Source organism: Xenopus tropicalis, chromosome 8 (genome assembly GCF_000004195.4).
Source record: "Xenopus tropicalis strain Nigerian chromosome 8, UCB_Xtro_10.0, whole genome shotgun sequence".
Lineage (NCBI taxonomy): Eukaryota > Metazoa > Chordata > Amphibia > Anura > Pipidae > Xenopus > Xenopus tropicalis.
Genome location: NC_030684.2, coordinates 65,576,454 through 65,594,712, shown reverse-complemented (window position 1 = coordinate 65,594,712; position 18,259 = coordinate 65,576,454). Strand labels below are relative to the sequence as shown.

At 39.6% G+C, this 18,259-nt stretch overlaps 1 protein-coding gene across 1 annotated transcript; it reads left to right on the top strand.

Moving 5' to 3' along the window:
• Positions 1 to 2,137: 2,137 nt before the first annotated feature.
• On the top strand, positions 2,138 to 17,948 carry lpar4 (lysophosphatidic acid receptor 4). The gene is given in 2 exon segments (NM_001079379.1): positions 2,138 to 2,429; positions 16,497 to 17,948. A coding segment is annotated over 1 exon segment (1,053 nt). The 5' UTR covers positions 2,138 to 2,429; positions 16,497 to 16,659; the 3' UTR covers positions 17,713 to 17,948.
• Positions 17,949 to 18,259: the final 311 nt, after the last annotated feature.

Here is an 18,259-nt window from a genome sequence, read left to right as displayed (position 1 = left end):
TCCAGAGCTGGTATCACAAGTCTGCTCGGTATGTCTGCTCTCATCTCTCTTTATGGTGTATAATATACTATAATACTATACTTTCTAAAAGGACTGGCCTGTGGACCAAATGGAAGTTTAACATATTTATGGACCACATTTTGATTGTATGGTAGCCAGCCCGAACAATCCGAAGTGCAGATGTGAAAATGGAGCTGAAACTTCTCTTTACTTCCTCATCTGCAGATTTACCATGCACCAACAGATATTTTCTAAATGTCCTATCTCCCACTAGACCTATATCCCTAGTTCATGGATACTGCTCAGAATTGCCAGGTTGCCATACATGTTCAAAAAATCTCATTTTGTACAACTATATCTAGTGTGTGTGGCCAGACAAGCTGACCTTCAGGCTGAGCCTCCTCTGCTGCTGTTTTAGAACTCAGTTTCCAAGACTCACTGAAGTCAGTATCTAGGTAGTTATAGTTCAAAAGGAGTTGAAGTGCCATATGTTGTACAACTCTACTTTAGATAAATATTGGTCAATGAAAATGTGAACTACCCAGGGTACCATGACTGTGAATCCATGTAGAGTAAAGAAAAGGGGGAAGTCATTTTACTCTCCCACAGTCAGGGGACACATACCATGACAATACTGCAGGTGTTCTCAGCTACCTGAATGAGTAGATTGGCTTGGCATATCGGCTACGCTCAAGAAAATAATGAGCAACTACACCAAACCAGATGCATGTAGTTAAAAAATCCCACACTGCTTTTCGTGATTTTATTGTGCTGCTGAACACCCCAAGACTGTAGCCCACCAGGCCTAGTCTTTGGTTTACTTCCTGCTTCAACTTAATAGACAAAGAAATCTGTACTTCCATTTCAGTTAATGGGGACTACACAGTCCTGTGGTACACTGCATTATCACTAAGCTTGTACTACTACTACACTGTAATATATGCTGATGATACCTTAGTTATGGCTCTTCAGAGTGCTACAAAACAGCATGTTTGGTGATTGAGTTGAAACTGATACCCAGTGTTTTGCCTGAGAGGCAGCAACAATCAAAACTACAATTGTATCTTTGCTCTAAGGATATGATTACTTAGACAACTTTGCCACACCAATGAAACACTTAAATACTATAAAACTGTGCTTTATGGAGCAACACACGTCGTCGAAGACACACGGAAATATATAGTATCAGCTACTGCCATGGCTACTAAACGCCAATACCCTGCCATAGACAATACTGAGAATTGCCTCTGCTAAAACACACGTAGAGACAATTATCAGTAAATGATCAGCATTGTCTATTTTTGTAGCAGTGACAAGTAGCTGCTACTAGTAGCTCCATGTATCTTTACCGGTGGGATGGCATTTTGGGGACAAAAATCGCCCGCGGTAGTGAAGATTTATCGCGGGCGACTATTCTCCCCGAAAGCCATCCCACCATCAAGAATGTAAATCGCCAGTGGGATGGCACATGTGTCACTTAGGTTTTGACAGCTGCTGAAATCTCACCTGAGGCAACTCAGTAGTAACTCTGTCTCACCTGCTGGGTATCCCAACCGATCTGGTGCAGTCTACGTGACATACAATGGAAGCTTTTAGTCAGTCACTAGCCATCTAACAAATCTACAGGATCTATCTGTGGCAATTCAATCCTACCATTCTCACTTGGAAGAAATTCAGTTACAAACTCTGCAATTGATAGCATTGTGCCTCTTCTTGCAGCAAGGAATAAAGTGTGAAAGATTTCAGCTACAACCAGGAGGAAGCAAAATCAATGCTTTTCAGCCCCGACTGAGAAAATGTGCCCACTTCTATTATGTCTGACACTCATTAAAACTGTGTAATGTCCCCTCCTCCTCCTCCCCCTGTCCATCTGACACCATCCCCCAACTCACACCATTTCTCATCCCCTCTGGTGTTTACACTGCAGCTCTACTAATAATCTGCTCTTAAGATGTTAATTATTTTCTCGGGGAGCTGTTTTCCCTGGCAAATGTGCTCTATAAACTCTCCAAAGCCTGCCATTGGTTTTCAAAGAATGGGAGAGCGATGGGGGGAATGGGAGGGCTCTCTGAATCTAATAATACTCCTCAGCCAATGAGAAGCATTTCCTATTGAGACCCCCAAGAGTCTGTGTGCTCTCAGATCCATCCCAGACATTAGGCCCATTCTTCTGCCCTGTGTTCCCTCCCGGGCGCTCTGCTTGTGCTTCTCTCTGTGCCTGGGGGCTGCCGCTGCCTAACAAAGGAATGGGATGAGCAGCTGCTGTGCTCACATCGCTCCGGCGTTCACTGTGCTCTGCAAACGGAGTCCGGACAACTGCCTCTTATACACTCATTTCTTCTTACTCGCTCTTCCAAACATGGATTTATAGTTGGAGTTTCACTTGGATGGGACTGTTACAGGAAACGCTGTGTGATTGCTCGGCAAGGGTAAGTAGTGCGTTCCTTACATGTTAAGTGTTGCTCTTTACTTTCCCTGCAGCTCTTTGCGCATTTATAGCGCCTAAACTACCATGACAAATAACTCAATGCTCAAGTGATTGCATACTATGAATGAAAATCTGCGCCTTGGGGGGTGAAAGGGTTAATGGGAGCACACCTACAGTAGGGGCTTTAACCTGAAACCTGACCCGGGTGTGTGGCTTTAAATCCCAAACCTGCACTACATCAAGCCATGTGAAGGGATGTACTTAAACAGCTGGAGGATCGCACGGATTTCTATTTGCACTTTATTCTCAGATCATTTTGAGGTCACTGGGGGTTAAGGGGAAATGCAATTGGGAAATTAAATTCACTAAAAATAGCATCTGAGAGGAGCAGAGCTCTTTGTGGTGTAAGGCCAATAAGTGTTCATTTGCTGTCTGCAGTATGGCAGTTCTGTTGGATTTCCTATTATCTCCCTTGGGTAATTATCTGCACTGCTGCTAAGGGACTGCCCAGCCACAGTTTTTTTTAGCATTTAAGAAACTTGCCTTATATCCTAAGGGATTTACTGCTGTCGGAGGCAGCTGGGGCTTATAGATTTAAGGCACCAAAGTGACTCTTTCTTTGTGTATTCACAACTCACAAACGTCTTGTGCAAACAATTCAAGTGGAAATGTACTTTATTTAGAAACAGGGTTTGCCTTTATTTCATTTTCCCATTAGCCATCAGATAAAAATGTAGACACTATTACAGAGCCTTATTTATTTAGCTATTTGGATTTATTCATTGTTACCTTTCCATAGCTGACATAGCATGACTATGAAAATGGTGCCCCCAGGGGTAAATTATAGTGAGACCTGGTAGACTGAATTTTGGCATTACTTAACAATAATATACAGCAAATCATTGCTCTGACTCCAAAATCCATGGCTTTACAAAGCTAGAATTGCAATACAAAGTATTTAGAGTTTACAAAATCCTTATACCCCATTACAGTGAGAAGTCTCTGCTTTGTACTCTTGGTTTCCTTTATATCACACCTTCTAATGCAAAAGTTCCATCCGTGTATGGGGGTGGTAGAAATGGTTATTTTGTCAGACCATTTATACTTACAGTATATATTCCAGTCTAGATTTTAAGTGGGACTTTTTACTGATTTGACTCAGTTGTACTGCTTTCCTTTAACATTTGCAGCTGTATATGGGGCTGGGTGTGACCTTGGCGTTTTTCATTTGAACTGTGAACTCTGATGCAGATGTTGGGAGGATAGAAGGGAGAGCTGCAGTGTAAACACCAGAGGGGATGAGAAATGGTGTGAGTTGGGGGATGGTGTCAGATGGACAGGGGGAGGAGGAGGAGGGGACATTACACAGTTTTAATGAGTGTCAGACATAATAGAAGTGGGCACATTTTCTCAGCCGGGGCTGAAAAGCATTGATTTTGCTTCCTCCTGGTTGTAGCTGAAATCTTTCACACTTTATTCCTTGTTGCAAGAAGAGGCACAATGCTATCAATTGCAGAGTTTGTAATTGAATTTCTTCTAAGTGAGAATGGTAGGATTTGAATTGCCACAGATAGATCCTGTAGATTTGTTAGATGGCTAGTGACTGACTAAAGGCTTCCATTGTATGTCACACATAGACTGCACCAGATCGGTTGGGATACCCAGCAGGTGAGACAGAGTTACTACTGAGTTGCCTCAGGTGAGATTTCAGCAGCTGTCAAAACCTAAGTGACACGTGTGCCATCCCACTGGCGATTTACATTCTTGATGGTGGGATGGCTTTCGGGGAGAATAGTCGCCCGCGATAAATCTTCACTACCGCGGGCGACTTTTCTCCCCAAAATGCCATCCCACCGGTAAAGATACATGGAGCTACTAGTAGCAGCTACTTGTTGCGGCTACAAAAATAGACAATGCTTATCATTTATTGATAATTGTCTCCACGTGTGTTTTAGCAGAGGCAATTCTCAGATGTCTATGGCAGGGTATTGGCGTTTAGTAGCCATGGCAGTAGCTGATACTATATATTTCCGTGTGTCTTCGACGACGTGTGTTGCTCCATAAAGCACAGTTTTATAGTATTTAAGTGTTTCATTGGTGTGGCAAAGTTGTCTAAGTAATCATATCCTTAGAGCAAAGATACAATGGTAGTTTTGATTGTTGCTGCCTCTCAGGCAAAACACTGGGTATCAGTATCAACTCAATCACCAAACATGCTGATTTGTAGCACTCTGAAGAGCCATAAGGTATCATCAGCATATATTACAGTGTAGTAGTAGTACAAGCTTAGTGATAATGCAGTGTACCACAGGACTGTGTAGTCCCCATTAACTGAAATGGAAGTACAGATTTCTTTGTCTATTAAGTTGAAGCAGAAAGTAAACCAAAGACTAGGCCTGGTGGACTACAGTCTTGGGGTGTTCAGCAGCACAATAAAATCACAAAAAGCAGTGTGGGATTTTTTAACTACATGCATCTGGTTTGGTGTAGTTGCTCATTATTTTCTTGAGTGTAGCTGATATGCCAAGCCAATCTACTCATTCAGGTAGCTGAGAACACCTGCAGTATTGTCATGGTATGTGGTTTTCTACTGCCCTGGAAATTAAAGGCCTACATCCATTGTGGTTAACAAGCATGACATCCAGCTTGGAAATGTGCCTGTAATTAGATTTCAGGTAAAAAGACACTAATAGCCAGAGACCAGCTTTTGTGCCAAAGTATAAAATAAGCCCCAGAGAACCAACCAACGAACTGGTGTCACCTGACTGTGGGAGAGTAAAATGACTTCCCCCTTTTCTTTACTCTACATGGATTCACAGTCATGGTACCCTGGGTAGTTCACATTTTCATTGACCAATATTTATCTAAAGTAGAGTTGTACAACATATGGCACTTCAACTCCTTTTGAACTATAACTACCTAGATACTGACTTCAGTGAGTCTTGGAAACTGAGTTCTAAAACAGCAGCAGAGGAGGCTCAGCCTGAAGGTCAGCATGTCTGGCCACACACACTAGATATAGTTGTACAAAATGAGATTTTTTGAACATGTATGGCAACCTGGCAATTCTGAGCAGTATCCATGAACTAGGGATATAGGTCTAGTGGGAGATAGGACATTTAGAAAATATCTGTTGGTGCATGGTAAATCTGCAGATGAGGAAGTAAAGAGAAGTTTCAGCTCCATTTTCACATCTGCACTTCGGATTGTTCGGGCTGGCTGCCATATAATCAAAATGTGGTCCATAAATATGTTAAACTTCCATTTGGTCCACGGGCCAGTCCTTTTAGAAAGTATAGTATTATAGTATATTATACACCATAAAGAGAGATGAGAGCAGACATACCGAGCAGACTTGTGATACCAGCTCTGGAATACACACTACATTTGTAGGATTTCAGTCCAACACCAAAAGGAACCTAGATCTGCACACGCCGCACATAGCACTAGAGAATTTTCTGTAACGTTGACAATGGGAGTGATGAATAACGTAATAAACAAAATCTTTGTGTAAACACTATGGCTGGCACAGCCTCAAGATGAATGACGGGACCTCGCAATGCCCCCCACCCCCTACCATTAGATTATCAGATCTAACATAGGAAACTGCTTCAGCATATATGTAAATATTTGTAAAAACCTAATACATAGAGGCTGGGATATATGCTGATCTCAGCAAAGTGTGGAAAATTTTCCTCATTTCCTTGTTAAGAGCCTGTACTTTAGTTTACTGAAGTCTGTAAAAAATGACCCTATCATACTGTGTTATTAACAACTTTGTCTTCCTTTTTATATCTTGAAGGCCAGGGAGGTCTCTTATTAGTAGGGATTAAGCCACTAGCACATAATATTCTGTTACGGGGATGTCTTGGCATAAATGTGGGGCAAGGCTCACAGGAAGAGCATCTATTGCTATTGAACTGCTCATCTGCTGGCTGTCTTATGCTACCAGTGTCCAGCAGAGGATCTGGCACATTGGCCTGACTTAAACAAGAGGGTGCCTCTTTGATTCCATGGTAATGTGTCAGCTGACACTCTTCTAACTGCTGCCATATGAGCACAAAGAAGGGCATTTGTTGAGAGAGGGCAAGCAGTCTAACAATTCTGAGGGTTTTGCTGATGCAACTTTTTTCAAGAGCGGTCACAGAGACCAAATACTGGTTGACACAGACATACTTTGTACATATATCCTCCATGAGTAATTAGGTATTAATTAAAATGCATTTTGCAGACTTCAGTGGTTTCTGTGCAGCCATGCAGCATGCATCTAAATTAATTGCTAATTAGCTTTAGTCTGTGGATTTTTTTTTGTGTGTGTGGAATGCCTTGGATTTTTGTTTTATATCAGATGCTGGACTGCACATCTATACTACTTTTTATGTTAGCGTGCAGCAGAGCATATACACTGGTTATTTAGCATATACTAATAGTTTATTCATTTGATTGACAGCTGCCATAGTGTTCTTTGTCAAAGCATATTGCCCATAGACTCTAGCTAAAAGGTGGCCTTTGGTGGGTAGATTATGGTAGAAAACTGAAATAAAAATTGCATATCTGATTTTGATCATATAATGTGAATAGCTATAGGCTTCTAGTTGTGCTTACCATCTCCTTTCTCCAGTATAAATACAAATCTACACTCGCTGCAAAGGTTCTTTTGGAAAAACCCATGTCGGCAGCCCATTCTTGTGTTCTATAAATACACAACCTCTGCATTCTACCACATTCATTCCAAGTCTCTTATCTGCCTCTCAAGCCTATGCCAGTGGAGACTGGCGTTTGACTTGTTTTCTCTGTGCAGAAAATACACTTAGCTGTTATTATCTATATATTATCTCTTCTACCACTATAACTATAGCTTTTTACTATAAATGTAATGGCAGCTCCCTGTTCCCCCACAGCATCTGCAGTCACAATGAATAACCAGCAGATGAAGTCATATTTAAAGTGATACTGGCACTTAAAATCTACTCTTCAAAATATGAATGTACATAAAAAGTTACCTGTTGGTCATGTTGATCATTTTTCCCTGATAGGGCTGCTTCTGTTATCTCAAGGTTCTAAACCTGATTATGCCAACCTGACTGCCGCTTCTCAACCTGTCAGTTACAGCTTTTAATGCAAATGGATTCCTGCTGCACAAATATGGCAGCCCCCTTATAGGCCAGATAGGGAATGTAAAAGCACTGAACAAATACCTTTATGTCAAAGTTATAAAGTGCATGCAAAGACAGTGTTATGACAGTTGTAAAAACAAATTTTATTTTTGGTGCCAGTATCTCTTTAAGCAAGAAGATGTAGTGTGACAGGGACCCAAAGTCCCGAAGTTAATAAATAAATGCATTCTTTATTAAGTAGTAACATTTCTGCATTTGTAATCTGTAAAAAACAGTCAGTGGGTGATTACTGTGTCACTGTCACCAAGTGTACGTTTTAAAGTGGGAATATGTGCACATTTTTGGTGGGGCAGTTGGAAAGTTGTTTTTGCACTTCCCAACCATTTGTGTATAAATGAACTGTCCTGAGACCTTATGTCTATGTCTGGACCGAATATCTAATTTGCCAATAGCTCTTCTCTAGCCATGGATGTGTATCAACTAATAAAAATGCGAGGGAGTGGGGGGATTGAGCTCAGTCAGGCCTTTTGCCCAAGTATTGGCAATGATAATAAAATTGGTCCATGTATGTAAATAAAGAGGTGAACAGAAAAGGTTAGGATTCTGCAAATGTAATCTCGTTTAACCAGTAATACATGTAATCTTGTTTGGCCAACAACACATGTTGTGTTAGCTGGTATAATTACCATGTGAAAGGCCAGACTCACAAAAGATTGAGATTTAGGTAGAGACAAAGTCACAGACAGACCTGTATTTTTTAATAGCTCATCTCCCTCGTGCATGTTTTGTCCACCTTTAGCAATCATTTCTGCAAATACAACTAACTATCACTGCTCATTTCTACATGATACTAAAAAGCAAACAAAATTGCTTACTCCAACACCAGGTTTCAAGAATTCCCTCTGGAGGAGGGAGCCGGCAACCTCCTTGTTCATAGCACAGATGCCAGGTCTAGCTGCAGGAATTGAGGATCAGTAAGAACAGTGTGGCCACACATGCCATGATTGTTAGTATTTTGCATAGTGTTAAATGTCTTTGCTGCCAGTAGGACGAATGCCATCTAGGGCATAGGCAGTAGCTGCATTGACTGATTCCCCAAAAGGAGTGATTACAGGTAAATCAAATTTTTCCAAATACAATTTTATTCAGCAAAGTCTTTTCACTAGGAGAACTTTGCTAGAGGGGGACTTTCTGTTGCTTTTTAGGCAACTTGACACCCACTTCAATTTATTCTACTTTCCCCTATCTTAAATAAAATTGCCTCTAACAAATAGTTGTCTATCAAACTCTATATTACAGTATTAACAATAGCAGCAGGACACAAGATCAGACCCTTTTGCAAGATATTTGTCAGTAAACGTTAAAGTGCACAAGAAGAACAATAACTGAGCCCAAGGCTTATTTTATCATAATATTTTTAAACTCCGTAAGCTCATAGAATCCAGACAGTGTGGTGGTCTGTGGGCTGACATTATTTTTACTGCAAACATATGCTTTACTTCACCCCACCCTACCACCACAGGCCAAGGATCTGGTCAAAGCTAGCCATTTCAGTGAAGATAATTGACCAGAATCAAAAACAGATTCTCTGCTGCAAGTATAGCCTTGGACAGGAAATGCCATTAAGCCCGTGTAGGATATAGTTTAAGAATATTGGATAAGCATTTGTCAGCTGAGAAGAAAATATGACTGGGGCCTTTTTATGTTTTATTATGGTTCACAGCAACAGGATTCAAGTTTTTTTTTTTTTTTTTAAATAGCAGATCAGCTTTGAGGAGATCAGTCTTTTGACTGTCATTTGGACAATTAAAAAAAAAAACAAATATTGGACATCCAGGTGTTCAAGATGTTTCATTTGAAAAGTTACTAGAGCAGATTCCTGACAGTTAGCTAATGATCAGATGGCAGATAAAGGGGGCCATAGAGTCCATTTTTGCAAAAAAAAACAAGTTTTCTGGATAATAGATCCAATACCTGTAGCAAGTTGTTTGACCAACCTCTTCTCTTAAATCAACCATGTATGCCCATATTTGGACAGACATTTGGTAAGGTTTTGCCATTTTTAACTTTATGCCTATCATGGCATATCATACACTAAGGGGCTGATTTACTAACCCACGAATCCGACCCGAATTGGAAAAGTTCCGACTTGAAAACGAACATTTTGCGATTTTTTCGTATGTTTTGCGATTTTTTCGGATTCTGTACGAATTTTTCGTTACCAATACGATTTTTGCGTAAAAACGCGAGTTTTTCGTATCCATTACGAAAGTTGCGTAAAAAGTTGCGCATTTTTCGTAGCGTTAAAACTTACGCGAAAAATGCGCAACTTTTCGCGTAAGTTTTAACGCTACGAAAAATGCGCAACTTTTTACGCAACTTTCGTAATGGATAGGAAAACTCGCGTTTTTACGCAAAAATCGTATTGGTAACGAAAAATTCGTAAAGAATCCGAAAAAATCGCAAAACATACGAAAAAATCGCAAAATACCGATCATTACGAAAAAAACGCAATCGGACTCCATTCGACCCGTTCGTGGGTAAGTATATCAGCCCCTAAAGGTAGTGTATGTACATGGAGTTCTAAACCTTGGACTTGACATTGAAAAGGTCATTTAAAAGTTATGCAAGGGCAGTTCTATGAAGTGTTAGAACAGGCGCTACTTTGTAGACTGTCACGTTGTTCAAGTGAGAGCAGAAGCTAATTTTGTATTTAAATACCTCTAGTCTAGTTGCTCAGATAGAATGGAAAGTATAAATACAGTTCATCGATTTCAAAAAGAAGAAGCCTAGAGAGTTTTTCTGTATTTTAGGGATTTTACTTTTTTTCAACTGTTGTAAGAGGGTACAGTAAAAAGTAAGGAACTGAAGGAGTTTGTATATTAGAAAGTGGATTAAAGCAGTTAGTAAAATACAGTTGTTAACCAGCTCAATAGAAGAAATAGTAGGTCTGCATCCAGTGTCCAGATAAAACTTTAGAGCAAAGGCCTCTCCACATTATGTTTTCTCGTCTTTTTACCCAACAACCCAACATCCTTAGTCTCCGTATCATAGTGGTCTATACTGTCATCTGGAATTCTGTTCTTTTCTCCATTTTGTTCTCAAACAGGCACAAGGAATAACCAAGATATAGGTATACAGGGCAAATTGAGCAGGAGGGCCCACAGAAAGGTTTCCTGGTATCCTAGTGGGCCAGTCTAATACTGTCTGCACCAAGGGGTTATTTATAGGAATAATTTGCAGCTCATCGAAGAGACAATATCATAGGAATCCATTTTTTATTATACATCTACAGAACTTTTGTTTTATGGTCTGGTCCCTTCCTGCTGTAACATTTTCTAAGGAAGGGTAGACTTCTACAGAAATAATTTAAATGACATAGGCCACAAACACAGGTGCACATATGCAAAGTCATTTTGGGGTTATAACACCATAAAAGACATTTCTCCTTATGGGTAGGGTTAGTTGCATATCTATTCAGTAACTTATGGGAAACCTACTGTCTGGATATCCAGGAAACATACACTGTTGGTGGGGCAAAGTAAATCATGATCATGATCTGTAAGCTAGATGGGGTTGAAATTGAAATAACAACAAAAACATCAGCATGCATTGCAGTCATATTCTATGATATATTAATTAGGAAAATAGACTCCAACGTTAACATTGTCTCATACAACAAACAAAAAAAAGAAATGCTTGCAAGAATCTTTGTATGTATAAATGATACTCTAGCTCAGTGCTGTCCAACCGGCGGCCCGCGACCCCCCTCTGTGTGCCCCCCACCAGTCTGGCTGCTTTGATGGCTTACTCTTGTGTAAGCTTTAAATGGTATCAGTACTGTGATTAACTGCCCCCCCCCCCCTGCATGGTTCACACCTCAGATTCAGGCTGTAATCCCCATGTATTGTTTAAAAATGTAATCCCCTGTGTTGTTCACACCTTTTAATCTCTGCATTGTTCAACCACTGCATTGTTCACACCTTAGGCTCAGGCTGTAATCACCCACATTGTTCACCTATTCACACCTCGGAGCAGTAGAAACCCACAAATAAACCCTACACACTACAAAAAGAATATATACTGAGGTACTGCAATTAAAAAGTTTTTTTTAATATATAGTTATTGTGCAGACTGTAAGAGCAGTGCCAGCATTGTATGCTGCCTGTGTGTGCCATCACTGGGCAGGGTAGAGCAGGCAGAGTATGGCACATACAGGCAGCAGAGGGCAGGCAGTGTATGGCACACACAGGTATGGCACACACAGGTATGGCACACACAGGCATCATAGGGCAGACAGAGTATGGCACACAAGGCAGGGTAGAGCAGGCTGAGTATGGCACACACAGGCAGCATAGGGCAGGTAGAGTATGGCACACACAGGCAGGGTAGGGGAGGCAAAGTATGGCACACACAGACAGGGTATGGCACACAGAGGCAGCATAGGACAGGCAGAGTATGGCACACACAGGCAGGGTAGGGAAGGCAGAGTATGGCAGGCTTTTGCTGTACCATTGCGTATGGTCATGTGATAACATGGGTGTGGTTTCAAGTGGGTGTGGTTTTAAAAGGGGAGTGGTCAAAAATGGCTTCCATTATCGGCCCTCCACCACGTATGCCGGAAAAACTCCAGCCCTCGTTACCAGAGAAGTTGGACAGCACGTCTGATAACCTGTGTGCCAGATAAGTTGACTTGCTAGCTATCCATTCTCATATCTTTGGTCACACACAATTTATAGACAGCACTTACATTTGCTGCTCTTGTGCCTAGTCATCAGAATATCTACAACAGGGGTCCCCAACCTTTCTTACTTGTGAGCCACAGGCAAATGTAAAAAGACTTGGAGAGCAACACAAGCATCATAAAAGTTCATGGAGGTGCCAAATAAGGGCTAAGATTTGCTATTAGATAGCCTCTATGCACACTATCAGCTTACAGGAGGCTTTATTTGGTAGCTAATCTTGTTTTTATTCAACCACCAAGTCAGGAATTCAAAAATAACTACCTGGATTGGGGGCACTGAGAGCAACATCCAAGGGGTTGGGGAGCAACATGTTGCTCACGAGCCACTGATCTACAAGCTGCCAAGACATTATGGAGCAGCTACCACACTAATGCCACCACACCCTCGGAGACTGTCGGGGAGTTCAGTGGAAGACTATAGAATCTCACATTTGTCTGCACTTGCAGAGCTTCTGGCCAGATGAACACCCATCAGTTTTCTTATTGTAATAATACATCCTTGTCAAGAGCTTACCTTGGACATTATTAGCTTTGTACATATTGGTAAATATCACCTGACACAATGTAAAATGTAGTCTAAAGGTGGCCATACACTTTTCTGAATTTAGTCTTCTTTTGACGAACTTTCAGATTAGATGCTAATCTAATCTAATGATTTAAAAAAAACATTCATATTGAAAATTGTAGTATTAAGCGTACAAAAGTGACGTCCCAGTAATGCATTATAGGTCACCCAAGAATATCATCAGATATACAATACATGCACAGATTTTATTGTTATCCAACCAACATTTTCAAACCTGTCCAGTTGACTAAATGACAGATCGCCATGGTACAGAAATTATCTGGACAGTAATTTGTCCACACATGGTCCGAGAACCATACAAAGATTAGATTGATGCGTGTATGGCCAGCTTTATTAAAGGCCATACAGGTATAGGATGTAGAATCCAGATTCCTTGGAACTTGGGCTTTTTGGATAAGAGGGTTTTTTTTAATCTAAAATTTCGATAACCATAGGGTTGATAAATCACCATGGGTGTGATTTATCAACATTTGAATTCAATTTTTTTCTCACGATTCAAATTATGTTTTTAAGTTTAAAAATGATGACAAATTTCAGGTATTAAGTGCAAAAAACTAGAAAACTTAAATGTAAAATTTCGCCATCAAAAACTTGCGGGTTTCTATAAAACTCAATCGGAGTTGTCCTAGGCAAAGTCAAGCCATATTTGCAAGCCATAACTTGAAAAATTTGAGGTATTCGAGTTTCTTATTCCAAAGAATTAATTAGAATTAATAAATAAGCGAGCATTCGGTATGCAAGTTTATTCGATTTAGAAAAACTCGAATTCACAAACTTGAAAATTGATAAATAAGCCCATAAGTGTACTAAAAAAAAAATGTAAATATTAAATAAAGCCATAAGGATTGTTTTACCATCAATATGGATTCATGCAGCTTAGTTATAATCAAGTATTAATCAAGTTTTATTAATACAGGGAAAAAGAAAATTTTACATTTTTGAATTATTTGCTTAAAATGGACTATGGGAGATGGCCTTCCCGTAATTTGCAACCAAAACTCCAAACAACATCTGTTATGCACTGTAGGTTGTATACCATTAAAGGGAATTCTGTTCACCTGCTAGGTATTCTATTCCTAAAATAACTTGGCATTGCTTGTTGTATGTACAGATGATGCTTTTTCTATATATTCAATTCATTCTGACTTTTAGTAGTCCATTGAATTCATTTAGATTTTCTGTTTTCAGAAGAAACAAAATGGGGTTCTTTTTGTTTCAGTTTACAGACTAGTAATTTGGGCGACTGTGGAAGAGAATACCAAATGTAAATACTGTACAGCTTTGAAATCCCAAGTGTATAAGCTAAGGGATTGATTTGTAGTGTAGAACAGTGCATCGTTTTTAGATATGATCACACTTTATGCCTCAGCAATTGTTAAAACAAGCATTTTTCTAAAGTCAGTCTAGTCTGCATTATAAAATACATAGTAACATAGTAAGTTGGGTTGAAAAAAGACATACGTCCATCACGTTCAACCATAATGCCTATATATAACCTGCCTAACACCCCATCTGAAGCCTCTCTAATTTCCCGCAGAGGGGAAAAAATTCCTTTCTGACTCCAAGATGGCAATCGGACCAGTCCCTGGATCAACTAGTACTAAGAGCTATCTCCCATAACCCTGTATTCCCTCACTTGCTAAGAATCAATCCAGCCCCTTTTTAAAGTTATATAATGTATCAGCCAGCACAACTGATTCGGGGAGGGAATTCCACAACTTCACAGCTCTCACAGTAAAAAATCCTTTCCGAAGGGCTCAGCTTGAATATGTAGTACAGTGTTGGGCTACAAGGCAGTGTGTAACAGGAGGCAGTACATAGAATGGCAGCTAAGCTACTGCAGTTTGTGGCGAAGATCCCAAGCGAGCGGATTTTCTCATGATATCCCCATTTACGGGTGGGCGATATCAACTAATTTGGTCATTTGACCCTGGGGACAAACTATTGAATTAGAATGGTGAGTATAGATGCCCATCTGTACGGGGACTGCCTGACAAAAAATCAAACCTGCCCAATTTCAGGGCAGGCCATTCGTTAGTGCCCATACAGGATAGATAAGCTGCCAAATCTGTCTAAAGGACTGATAGTGGCAGCTAGAATCAGCCGTGTATGGCTACCTTTATTTCCCAACAATACCTTTTTAGGGAGCACTTTCTGTAATTTAATGTTTGGTCTTGCCTAAATAGACTTCCTAGTTTGTGACTGAATACAGATTGCTCATGGCTGAAACCAATTTATAGTGAGTTAGCACATTAGATTTAGAACACAAATATTAAAAGGAACATTTGCAATAAAACCAGCCACAGCATAAGTAAGTAGTAGAGTCCTGCAGTGAGTGGTGTACTAGTGGGTATCTGGAGGTAGGTAGGGAAAAGTATAGTCCAGTTGTGTTTGGGTTAAATTACTTCCATGTTGGGTCTGCCCAATCATTGTGCTGTGTTTTCTCTAATTTTATTAATGACTAATTACCTGTAGATTTTAGTACTTTATTGGGTTTTAGGCATGGCTTTTGCAGAGTAGGTCCAATCATTTTTCAGGCCTGTAGGTCATGAAACATGTATTTAAAAAAAAAAAAACATTTATTTTCTATGAAGTGATATTCAAACTGTTCCATGACTAAGGCCAATTATTTGACATACTATGCTACTTGTTAGCCAGATTCTATTTTACGAGAAAACAAATTTATGAAACTCCTAGCCAAGCCTTCGACTCGACATCCCTGTTCTAATGTATTAATTTTGTCTGCACTTGAAAAAGCATTTAAAAATAGTTAAAATAGTATATTTTACCTTTGACTCCCTCTAGCTTTTATATAGGGCCAGGGCTTTGTGCTCCTATTTCACCAGAAGAGAAATGACTTGTTCTGTGCTCTGTCATTATGTTTTCATAGCCTATCAATTTGGTTGTATTTTAATTGCATATAGCCTGTTTAGTTAGATGTGTTTCATTTGAATAATCACCCTTTGGTTACTAGAGAATTTTACCTCTGTAATTTATGGTAGGGCTGAACAGCAAAAAGAAGGGCAACTACACTCTTACCATATGTATAAAGCTGTGATTCCCATTCATACACAAGCAAAATTCTTTTATTATTTTTGGGGAATGCCCATTGCTGTGTCATGATAATTTTGTCTGCAATCAGTACTCCCTAACCCAATCTTCAAGAATGTCTGATAAATAACCTCTTACGCCACATGCCTCTGTTCCACTATGGCTGTATTTTAAAGGCTAATATAATGTCCACCCTTAAAAGGTTTTATTTTATTGTAAATGTGCCTGGAAACACTGTTAAATATTATAATGTGTGTATTAATAGCAACTTTCAACATTTCTGACTGAGTTAATGTTACACAAAGGACACAAAATCTGGCTGCAAGGCAGAATATATAGAATCCTGAGTAGAAAGTTCTCTCTTCATGGAAAATTAAGTGTGTCAGTGATGCTAGAAGTGGCCATGAATAGGTTAGCAGCAGAAAATATTATATTGTAAAATCATAGATCTGTATAACAAATATGAATACATATATACTGTATATATGTTTGTTGCATTCTTTCTTTACAAAGGTTTTTTTTTGGCAATATAACAATAGTGATGCTCTTTGTATTTTTGTTCTATTTTAGGATCACAATACATGATATGGAGAAAAGAAAACCTGGGAAATTAGTACTGAGCTACAGCACAAAAACAAGCCTTGTGGAGAGAGTCTACATTGCTTCTAGATTGTTCTATGGATACTGTTGAGATCCACAAACAAGGAGTCAGTTGGTCCATCCACATCTTGGAATGGGAAACGAAAGCAATAATTCCACCTGCCTCATAGATGACTCCTTTAAATACAATCTCTATGGGGCAGTTTACAGCGTTGTGTTCATCTTTGGGCTTATTACAAACTGTGCCTCCCTCTTTGTCTTCTGCTTCAAAATGAGGATGCAAAATGAAACTGCTATCTTCATGACTAACCTGGCAGTGTCTGATTTGCTTTTTGTATTTACACTGCCTTATAAGATTTTTTATAATTTTAACCGGCACTGGCCCTTTGGTGACAGCTTGTGTAAGATTTCTGGGACGGCATTCCTAACCAACATCTATGGAAGCATGCTTTTCCTCACATGCATCAGTGTTGACCGATTCCTGGCCATCGTTTACCCATTTCGCTCCCGTACAATTCGGACCAGAAAAAATTCTGCTATTGTTTGTGCCTGCGTGTGGATCATCGTGCTGAGCGGAGGTATTTCGGCATCCCTCTTTTCTACCACCAATGTTTCCAACACGAGTACCACGTGCTTTGAAGGTTTTTCAAAAAGCATCTGGAAAACGTATTTGTCAAAAATCACCATATTTATTGAAGTGGTTGGATTTATAATCCCTTTGCTATTAAATCTCACCTGCTCTTCATTGGTCCTGAGGACTTTGAGGAAACCAGCTACCCTGTGCCAAATTGGAACCAACAAAGAAAAAGTTTTGAAAATGATTGTCGTTCACGTGGCCATTTTTGTTGTGTGTTTTGTACCCTTTAACTCTATCCTCTTTTTGTACGCTTTGGTCCGCTCACAAGCCATTTCTAATTGCGCAGTGGAGAGATTTGCGAGGACAATGTATCCAATCACTCTGTGCATCGCAACGATGAACTGTTGCTTTGACCCCTTTGTTTACTACTTCACTTCAAAATCCTTTCAGAAGTCATTTAATATAAACCCTATCATTAAAATGGACACCCTATTTAAGATTGATTCTGCAACAAAAATAGCCTTGCCAGTTACACAAGAGGAACTGACTGAACAGATGAACATTAATAACGGAGGGGAATTGATGTCTGAGGCTAATTACAAGGACTAAGATTTTGAACAGTTGACTACAGCTGTTGTTAGGAGCTGTTGTTTGCAGCCATAATGCTAATGAGAGAATATGTTGCTATTCAGCCTGGTCAGTATTATAGATGGATGTGTGTAAAATGCAAACTTTAATTTAAGTATAGCTATATTGTTGCTAGTTGTGTAAAAATAACCATCACGTGTTTTCTTGGCAGTTTGCTCTGTGTATTTGTGTACATATTAATTGTAAAATATTCTAAATGTGTTTGTCTCTTACTTGGCATTCACACATTCTAGATCTTTGTAACTATCAGAAGATAAAACTTGAGTGTGTGTGTGTGTGTGTATATATATATATACATATAAATATATGTATTTTCCTTTATTGCACTTTTAAAATTGTGGTTGCAGGAGCATTACCCAGTACCAGATGAACAAAGCTGCAAAGAGTATATGTGGTTGCTTGCTAGAGCAGTGCAGTGGGCAGCTGATGTGTTAAACCACAAAATGGAAAGTAGTTTAAAAAAGCTACAGTAATTTGAAATGTATAAATATATTCCACATATGTTTTT